This window comes from Notothenia rossii (genome assembly GCF_949606895.1).
Source record: "Notothenia rossii genome assembly, chromosome: 6".
Lineage (NCBI taxonomy): Eukaryota > Metazoa > Chordata > Actinopteri > Perciformes > Nototheniidae > Notothenia > Notothenia rossii.
Window position 1 is genome coordinate 21,631,610 of NC_136909.1, and position 10,660 is coordinate 21,642,269.

The following is a 10,660-nucleotide window of genomic DNA, read 5'->3' on the forward strand; positions in this document are numbered from 1 at the left end:
TTTGATCTAAAATAGTATGGGAAGGGGGGTATGACCTTACGCAAGAGAAGGGTTAAATAGCTTATCAGTGGAAAGTCAGTTTACCTTTATTATCATACTCTGCATACAGATTGGATTTTGTTTTGACTGTCTCTTTGATTAAAGCAGAACTTGTACTTCCTTAAGCAAAGAATAACCAAAACTGTCAAAGTGTTGTGATTTTAAAAAGTGCCCTCATGTTCCCAAGAGCAGATGTTCCTACATTATATAATGTGCTCCTCACTCCAGAGTAACATGTAATTTTATTTATTCATTACTATTAACCCCTTGTACTGTAATTCAGCTGAGGCATAACATACAACCAACAGAAGCAGAGTTAATACAACCATTGTTTATTAGCCTAAGGTCCCCTCTGCTGTATCTCAACAATAGCCTACTCTCTTTCTGCTTCAAAAAAGCCAAGGGATATCATTTGCTGTTAACTGCTGAGGATCCGTTTGAATGAGTTTACAGATTCATGACAGCCTCATTATTGACTTCAGAAGAACTACACAAATAAAATCTAAGTAGGGGGTGCATAGTCTTATTTTCAAAAACTGGATTAAAATATGTTTACATTGAAGTAAACCCTAAAGCATATTAATTGAGATAAAGATAAGATCAACATGTGTTGTTACTCAATATTAACATGTTACTCAATATGTTTTCCAAGTGTTTAAACCACAATTAAAAAAAAAGCAATACATTCAGTTTTAATGATCACATTACCTTACTGAACATTATTCGGTTTTAGGCTATATTTCTGTGCGGGACTGTTCCCCTCTTGAGGGAGTGGTGTGACGCAGCCTCCCTGCAGGGGGCTGAGCGCGCTAGAATCGGTTGTGCTGCCTCGCTCTCCTCCCCGAAGCATGTGATCAGAGTCACTGCAGCCAGACAGAGCGAGGAAACTTGTGACCAAAACATCAGGAGAAGCAGCTCGGGGCCCTGCGAGATAAAAAAAGTGTACCAGGACTCCCAGCCTTCCTTCACTCTCTGCACCTCCGTCGCTAAACATGGACTGCGGGATCTTCACCTCCAAGACCGTCCTGCTCTTCCTCAGCCTGGTATTCTGGGTAAGGCGCTGAATTATATCCACCTGCTCACATTTGAGTTAATATACCAGTTTATTGGCTTTGCGACATTATGTGTTTTGCCCTTTCTGTCAAACATCGCTCTTTGTTATTATTTAGTAGTCAGTTCGTCCTGTGCGCTTTAAGCTTTCCATCCTACAAATCAGAGTTGTGACAGGGTAAACATCCGTAGCCCGTTTTCTAGCCACTGCTGTCGCCATCACTAAACTGTAGGCCTACTTCCTCATTTGTAGTCTACTGTATCCTAATGTGGTTCACATCTGCGTAGGTAATTTTTTATGAAGTCACATGATTCCTTTAAAGGATATTAGTAATAGGTAGGCCTACTGACCAGATTTTCCATAATAATGTCACCCATTCAGCCAGCCAGTCAGCTGGTACTCTGACTCATTTTCAAAGTTTGCATATCTTGTTGGATCATCATATTCACCATGTCTCTGCCCAGCTGTCAGCTCTCCTCTGTATACAGAGGAAATTAGTGTTGAGGGGAACCAGTACACTTTAGTGCCTGTCTGTCTTAGATGTCTAGGTAATTTGATTATTGAGTCAGAGAACAGGCCTGTGTGTGTATTTGAAAGGGAAACAGAAGCATGGTTTATCTCGGTCAACAACAAGAACAGTGTTTTTTGTTTGGTTGTTTCTGGTGTCATTGCTTTCATAATGAGCACTATCATCATCACTGATCTGATTACTGAATAAAGGGTATCATCAGTGTTGCTTTAAACTATGAGCAAGCTCACATTTGGAACAAGATGAATGTGGGCATAACGGATGCTCTCGGAGGATTTTATTTCCTTTCAAAAAAATCAAATATTCCTTCTGAACTGTACTTGTCCCACTGGTAGGTCTGTCTTTACAGCATTATACTATGCAGCTGAACACTGTAGGCTACCAATCCCCCCCCCCCACGTTTTTTTTTGTGATCTTTGAGACCGTTCTAGTCCATTTGTCAAGCTACAATCAAGCCTCAGAGGTGTCTCACATTCCAGAAAGGAGGCTATACGTTGTGTAATCCTCTTTGTGCTGCTTCTTAGAAACAAGATCAGAATTTCTGAAAAGATTAGGGGTGAGTGGTGGAGGGGGGGAAGGGGGTATAGAAACTACCCCACAGCGATCTCGTGACTGTGGAGCGATTAGGAGCAGTGAGTCATGAGGCCGAAGTGGAGGTTGAATGATTGTTAGGCCACACAAAACACACATGCTCAGTTTCTACAAAAAAAGACAGGTACACAATCTTTAACCCAAGTTATTCCAGGGGAAGTGATAGTGAGAATGGCACATGCAGGGGATTTTTGACTTTCAGCATAAAGCACAGTTGCAACCTCTTTTCGCCAGAAAATGTCCATCTATCAAAGAAAATGTTATACATTCTCATCTTCCTGCTGTGTATAAAAGCAGCTATATTTTATTCTAGTTAATTTCAGTTGAGATTTTGAAGTGTTATTTACGATATAGTATTCGTCACTCAGCAGATTTAGTTTTTTGCAATTTCTCCCTTACTGCTGGCTTTCTTTCATCACTGACTAGAGTCTGAATTTAATCTGATAAAGGGTTTCAAAGGGCAAAGGGAAGTGAAGAGTGCTGGCGATGAGATTAATACTTTAGAGCCATTGATTTTTTATTTACATTCTCTGTTCTTGAAGTTTTTGTTTTGTATTGACCTTCTCACCTTTTATTTTTAGACCAGATACAGAAAACCAAATTGTGTTATTCTACAATAACATTAGAAACCAGTTTTACACACCCAATGTGATACTGCAGTACTGTCTAGACACAATTGGCCCATGTAAAGTCTTATGATTGATTAGCTCACTGCTCAAGCATGACTTGAAGAAAAGCCATGATTATGGTGTGACCTAATGCCTAATCCACATCTGAGAGACCATCAATGACTTTCACATCGGGTGTTCATCACATGAGACCCCAGCAGATAATAAAGGCAAAACAGATCTATTTTATTTTTTATAGTGTTTGAACAAAGGGCTGATCCAGGCTGTTCTGCTTCCTGTTTTTCTTTAACTAACCATGTTGTGATGATAGAATCAAACTAAACCAACAAACTTAAATGTTATATCGCTATTCATGAAGGGAAGGTTTCTTCTTTTTAGATGTTGGAATTTTTACAGCTGGCACTCTCATCTAAAGCATCATTATCATCTTAGAAACACACATTATGTCACAAATCGCTTGAATTCTATCAAAGTATTTATTTATGCAGGACCTTGTGTTTGCAGTAGCTTAGTCTGAGTATACTGAGGTTGTATTATTTCCGGAATACCAACTACTCGATATCAAACATAGAAAAAAAGGGTCTAGGAGTAATTCAATTAAATAATAAATAAATCTTACATTAGTTTAGCTTACTCTTAAATGACTTGTTAGTGATCATATGTGATAAGGAACCATTCTGATATGCATGTTAAGTGTTTATGCTCTCCACCTTGATGTGTTACATGTTTCCCCGCAGGCTGCAGGAGCGGTGTTGGCCTACGTCGGAGCCTATATAATCAAGAGCTATGACAACTTTGACAGTTTCATCCAGGACAAGTACACGTTGGTCCCAGCCGCTATTATCATCGGCGTCAGCGTGGTGATGTTTATTTTTGGCCTGGTTGGATGCTGCGCTACACTCCGAGAGTCCAAAGTCGGACTCAGCTTTGTAAGTGCTCTCTCTTCACGGACACACGTTTGTTTGTCAGGCTCTTCAACTGCCTGCTTAGCTTTAGCGTCTGAAGGCACACTTATTATAATGTTAGCTACCATTTTAGCTTTTGTTGATCCTACCACTCTTTTTTACCCACTTATATTCATCACACCTTCTTTCATCTTCTCCCCCTCCAGTTCTTTCTGATCATCATGGCGATCTTTGCCGCTGAAGTGGCTGCTCTGGTGTTTAGCTTTATCTACAAAGGCAAGGTAAGTTACAGATTGCGTCACACAATGCTTGTTGCTGACAGTAAACTACACTCAGAATTTCATTTCGATTTGAAATTTGCAATGTTACTTCTGAACATGGCCACCAACCTTGTGTCTGTGTGTGTCCAGATAAACGCAGACCTGGAGCGCTCTATGAGTGAAGTCTTCGTGCATTACGATGGACAGACTACTGAGACCAAAGCTGTTGACTACCTGCAGACTCAGGTTGGTGTTATATTCTACTGTGTATATTTAGCTTAGCTTTTTCTCAGGTGTATTTTCATTCTCTTTAACCTCTTCCTGTTTTGCTTGCGCTCTATCTTGCATGCTTGCTTTCGTTTCCTTCTCTTGTTCTTCAATTTACCCCTTTTTTTTCTTGCTGGACTTTTAAGAAAAAGGCCATCTCAAAACTATAACAGCAAAATCTTAGTATGGTGATGTATTTGTATTAGTACTGTATATCGATGTCACGGTGTATGATCACAAAAATCAAGCCGACCTAATGAGAACAAAAGTCTTCACACATCCCCTCTGTAGCCCACCATTACTCGCTCAGACATAAGGTGGATGATATAGTGTCAAGCTTTCCTGTTCTTTGTATTTAACTTCAATTAAATACCTTACCTCTTGTATGTTCACTTTCTCTCTCTGCAGTTGCAGTGCTGTGGTGTCATGAATTACACCAGCTGGTCTAACACCACCTGGTCTAACAGCCACAACAACACCGTGCCTCTGTCCTGCTGTAAAAACGGAACATCGCAGTGCACAGGCAGAATGGACCAACCAGACCTGCTGAACACACAGGTACATCTTACAGAAGCGGTATATTTGTTATAACTGCATTAATGTTTTTCCATCTGCCAATTTAAAACGATTTGTAGACAGGAATGATCTTTTATGGAATGATTTTATTTGTATTATTATTATCGCCCACCTCTGAGGCAATATTTCAGGCAGACATTTTACAAAGTGTGTGTGCAGGATGTGATCACTCACTGTACTTGCATGTGTTTCAGGGCTGTGAGGGGAAGCTGGATCAGCTCCTGCAGGACGTCTTGAGTTACGCCATGCTTGTCATTCTGGGCTTCGCCATCATCAAGGTAAAGACGGTCACATACAGCTCAGCAGCTGTGAAAGAGCTTTACTTTAAATACCACTCACTGTTATCACAATGCAAATTGCTATCTGCTCTAACTGTGTGATATGTTTAAGAAATAGTTCAAATATAGCAATTACAGTACTTGAGCTTGTCCAATGACATAACAGTTGGACCTCCAGAATACACTTGAAGCGAATGAGTCTGATTGTCTTTATGTTTCCCGTTGCAGTTCTTTGGCATGCTGAGCGTGTGTGTGATCACCTGTAAAACTGGCAACCGGAGGAGTGGCTACCAGCCTCTGTATGCCTGAACCACTTCCTGCAACCACCTCTTCATTTTACTAGACTAGGTTTGCTGACCACTCACTCAGCAGTGCACGTCCACATCCAGGCAAACAACTGCAAAAATAGTAATAATGGCATATGAAGAATAGATAACTGGCAGACCTTTTCTCAACATAAAGGGGATCCCTCAAGAGCATTTAAACAGAAATATATTCTTGGACTTGTGAATTCATTTTGCTTAAAGTGGCTTTTAAGTTCTACATTTCTCTCCCTTGTAATGATGAAGGCGTCTTCATGCTTGAGCAGCCCAAGGTCTTATAGTGTCTCAGCGCAACTACTGTTTCATTCTTTGAAATGATGGTGACTAAGGGCTTTAAACTTTATTTTAACCTTTTGTGATTGTGAAAGCACAGCGTTGTAATGCCTTATTTAGGGATGCAATATTTATAGCCAACTGAATACAGTATATATTTAAATATAAAGGTCAGTTAACTGTTTTGGATTATGTGACAGTTCTACATAGCATGACGTTGGTTGTGTTTATTATATTTCTAAATTAAAAAGGTGAACATTTCACAGTACTTTAGTGTTGTGTGGAGTTACATCACATTATTGTTGCCTGCCTTGTATTCCGTGTTTTTGTGTGTTTTTGACATCCTGTCATTTTAAATAGTTTTCAAAGATTTTACCGTTACGCACATATACTACATGTAACTATGGAATTTTGGGGACACAGTTGTGTCTAATCCTATAGTCATTGTTATGCAAAAACGCCTTTCTAGGTTATTTTCAAAAAGCTGGTTATTTTGCACGAGACCAGTATTGCAGTTGTACATTTGGAACATCATATGAAACATGTCGTAGAGTGGGTATCTCTCTCCTTTCACCTCCTGAGTCTGCGGATAAAGAGACCCTTATCTCCGTAGACATACGCAAGCTAGGAGTGTTTATCTTATATAAACCTTACTGTTCAAAAAGATAAATGAGAACATAGACGCATGTCTAGGTTCATCATAGTCATCAATCCTTACAGCACAGGTTACAGATTGGTCAGATGTTGATGGGGCTGTCATATAACTGATTCCAACCATTAAAATGTAAAGTACCCTTGACTTTTTTTTAAATTAAGTACACATTCAAACCAGCTATGTATCAAACTAAGTTTTCCTCTTTTCCAGTCCCTGTTCCTTAAAACAAATGTGTATTTGTTTGTGCTTTATCAGGTTTTTTGCTGCTGTGTGTGTAGTTGCAGTAATAAAGGAAATCCTGCAGGCGGTGATAAAGAATCCTACTGAGTCCATCCAGCACTTCCTGTGGCCACAGAGGCTAAAAAAACACTCTTATGTTCTCCATATAGAAGCAGTAGAAGATAAATGACATATTATATTAATAAATTAAAGGATACAACAAATACATGCAGAAAATATGTTTTCAAACACTGGTAGCAATATGAATTTCAGATGTTTCAGAGCTTAAAGAGACAATCATTTCGATTTCAAATGAAAAACTTGAATGACAGTTGTTATACTGGAGTTTCATTACATCTTTGAGTATTTATTACAATAGCTCTGTGTTTTGGGGCATTATTAATTGCCTCAGTTGATGTGAATGACCCCACTACCCTGTCTCAGTTCGTCCACCTCTTGTATCTCTCTGCTGCATATCTTATTCAGTGCATTTTCTCTGCTCCGGTCTGTGTTGACATTTGGACAGGCCCGTCCTCTGAGGACTGTTGGCACACACTCGGCTAGATAACCTTGTCAGCTTCTTTCCCAAAGCTGTCTGTTTTATCGCTTCTTTCTTTCACTCACATGTCAGTTTATCTCTCTGTGTATGACTCTGTTTTTCACCTTCCCTCTCTTGTCATGCATAATTCTCTTCAAATGTATTATTTTTTCTTTCTTCCTTTTTTTTTACATTTGAGGTGTATTTGCATCTCTATTACCTACCAGGACCACCCAACTGTTTCTGTGCTGTGCTCATGTTTTTCTGACCTCCCCTAGCTCTCTTCTTTCTGAAGTGTTAACTTTTTAATTCAGGTGGTGCAGCAAGGACGATTTGGCTCTTATTCTGTAAATAATAAAAAAAAAAAAATCTGAACAGAGTAGCTGTCTTTTGAAGTAAATTACCAGTCAATAATGCAGGAACATAAATTAAGAAAACTTTATTAGCTTCTGTTTTCAAACATTGTCAGCCTGCTCTATATGGAACAGAGAGGTGATTGCTTGTGGGTTATGTCAATTAAAAAGAGTGTCAATTTGTTTTACATTGCTTATTTTAGTCTTAAGTCTGAACAAACTTTGAAATAACCCTGATGCCCCCACGCCTTTCAATATTATATAACTGTTTTTTGTAGGCTTCCTGTAACACATTAGGTGGACCTAATACTTAAAAACAACAAAGTGTATTTTTAAAATGTGTCCAAGATAATAATACTGATATATCATTGGTCTTCGCTCATTTTTAACATCTACTGTGTTCAGCCTTACGGTAAAAAAAAGAACTGAAATGTGTTGAATTCACTGGGGTAAGAACCGCTTGTTCGTGTTGCTATTCCCTTATGAGTCATCTTTGCACACCTACAGATGTGCCCTCGTCTTTCTCTCCCTGGCCTTACATATATGGAAAAACATTAATTACATACCAACAGGCAGACTTAGCCAGATGTTGTCACATTCAGCCTGACCTCTAAGTTATTTATTTCCTTTCCTATTTAGACAGGCATCTATTGGAGGGAGGTAATCTGAGGAGGACACACACACAATGCTACTGCTCACTCTGTGCCGGAGACAGACGGACAGTTGCTTTCGGTGTTTCTGTTCAGAGATCTGATGACTCTTGACCCAAGAATTCCTTCACGTCACATTTCTAATGCTAGATTCATTCCTTCACGTCACATTTCTAATGCTAGATTCATTCCTGGGTTTATTTGTATCGTTCCACATCTGCAATATTTGACATCAAACAAGCAGCAGAACAACCCTGCTTACCCCAAACCGTTTGCGTTTGAACTGAATTGCCAGGTAGATAATATGGACTTATTGAACCTTTTTATGAAACAAAGAGAGAACTAGTAGGGTCAACATTTTTTATTTGGATTTCTCACTTTCACCTTTCTTTGCACGACACAATCATAACCATCAACAATCATAATGTGTGTGTGTGTGTGTGTGTGTGTGTGTGTGTGTGTGTGTGTGTGTGTGTGTGTGTGTGTGTGTGTGTGTGTGTGTGTGTGTGTGTGTGTGTGTGTGTGTGTGTGTGTGTGTGTGTGTGTGTGTGTGTGTGTGTGTGTGTGTGTGTGTGTGTGTGTGTGTGTGTGTGTGTGTGTGTGTGTGTGTGTGTGTGTGTGTGTGTGTGTGTGTGTGTGTGTGTGTGTCTTTTCACTGACATCTCTTCACCTGCACTGGTTGCCGTATCAAAACCGTGATTGGTCAGATGTCGATTCGTTGCAACGGTGTCGGGTTACAGACGTGCTCCCCTTGTCACCTCTCACTCTCGCGGGGGGGGGGGGACTCTGTGTCGCCTGTCGGCGCAACTTACATGATGCAGTTTAGACAATATAATAATAAAGAGCGGTGCCGGCTGTGAGCGAACCGATCCGGCTTTTCTGCGCTACTATCACTCAAATGTGGGACATAGTCTCAATTTGTCGGACGCGGGACAAATAATAAAAATGCTGTGTGTGGGGTGACCAGGTGTCCGCACTGTGCGGGACTGCACACACAGCATTTTGATTATTTACACACACACACACACACACACACACACACACACACACACACACACACACACACACACACACACACACACACACACACACACACACACACACACACACACACACACACACACACACACACACACACACACACACACACACACACACACACACACACACACACACACACACACACACACGGTGCTTCCCCTCACACACACACGCTTCAAATCAAGTTGCATAAATGCTTGAGCTACGTTTTTATTATAATTACTGTGAAAACTGCTTATTATGTTTTCGTCATTATGACAACAAACACACACTTGCAACTGATAACACTGCCAATGATTTTAGATGTATTAGAGACTATTAAAAAAAGAAATCATCCTTGAAATAATTGTCCGATGCCCACTACACCACTGGGTTTGGGTACATTTCACCTATAGCTGATACAATAGGGTGCAGTCTTAAAAAGAACAGAGAATCTTTCCTTGCAAAATTGTCTTTATTACATTTTCTGGTAGCTGCCCTGTTACCAAATAAAAAGATTTTAAAAAGATTTTACGTAACAGCAACACAAGTATTTTACAATTTCCTCTTCACTACATTCCGCTTATAATCTGTTTTATCTATACTTGACACACAGGAGAAGGAGCAGACATTCACCTGCAACAGAGACCAAAATAACTCGGAGCAGATTCAAATGTAGTACAATTAAATCTGTTCTATATTAACAAAAAATATATGTGTGTAACTAGCTGTGCATATATTTAAATCCCACCAACAATCGTATTAAGTACAGACCTCAGATTAAGCAGGATATTCTATTAGTGAAGATGTAGAGTGGCTTTAAATCCTATAAGCTTTTCTTTAAAGCATATAATGTACATCAACGGTTGTTGTTTGGGTTACTTTATTTTGTACTAAACAGCAACAGCACTCTGATTACAGCCCCCCCCCCCCCCCCCCCTCTATAGTCACAAAGGAACCACTGACCTAGCATCACATTTTTTGCATTTCGCAGAGTATTCATCAGATTTCTGCATCACTATTGTACAATTCAAGATTCAAGGCTTTTATTGTCATTTGTACGTAGCTACAGTGTAGATATGGGCCGTCCCTCCCTACAGGCCGATCACGCAGACTGCGTGGGGCCTCACCTTGCGGAGGGGGCCTCACCTTGCGGAGGGGGCCTCACCTCGCGGAGGGGGCCTGATCTTGCGGAGGGGGCCTCATCTTGCGGAGGGGGCCTCTCAAATGCGGCGCACCTATGCGCTTATGCAGCGCAAATAGTGTGTAGCGGCATGGTTTCGCTGCTCCACTAGCACCCGTCCCTGTCGACGCTCGCGAAACAGAGGGCCTCATCATATAACTTTGCATGGGGCCTCAAGTTGGCCAGGGACGGCCCTGGATATATCAATGAAATTCTTAGGACTCAGGCTCCTCCAACGGTGCAACATAATACAACAAACAAAATAGTTCAACTAGAGAATGCAATTCCTGAAGAAATTGCTAGTGGGAATGCTTTATTCTG

The 10,660-nt window shown here is 40.4% G+C and overlaps 1 protein-coding gene across 1 annotated transcript; it reads left to right on the forward strand.

The window, feature by feature from the left end:
- Window positions 1-866: 866 nt before the first annotated feature.
- tspan36 (tetraspanin 36) lies at window positions 867-5,989 on the forward strand. Its single transcript, XM_079688874.1, has 7 exons — window positions 867-1,091; window positions 3,577-3,768; window positions 3,951-4,025; window positions 4,155-4,250; window positions 4,680-4,829; window positions 5,042-5,125; window positions 5,354-5,989. The coding sequence occupies exons 1-7, from the start codon at window positions 1,032-1,034 to the stop codon at window positions 5,432-5,434; spliced, it is 738 nt and encodes a 245-aa protein (XP_079545000.1). The 5' UTR covers window positions 867-1,031; the 3' UTR covers window positions 5,435-5,989.
- The last annotated feature ends 4,671 nt before the right edge of the window (window positions 5,990-10,660 follow it).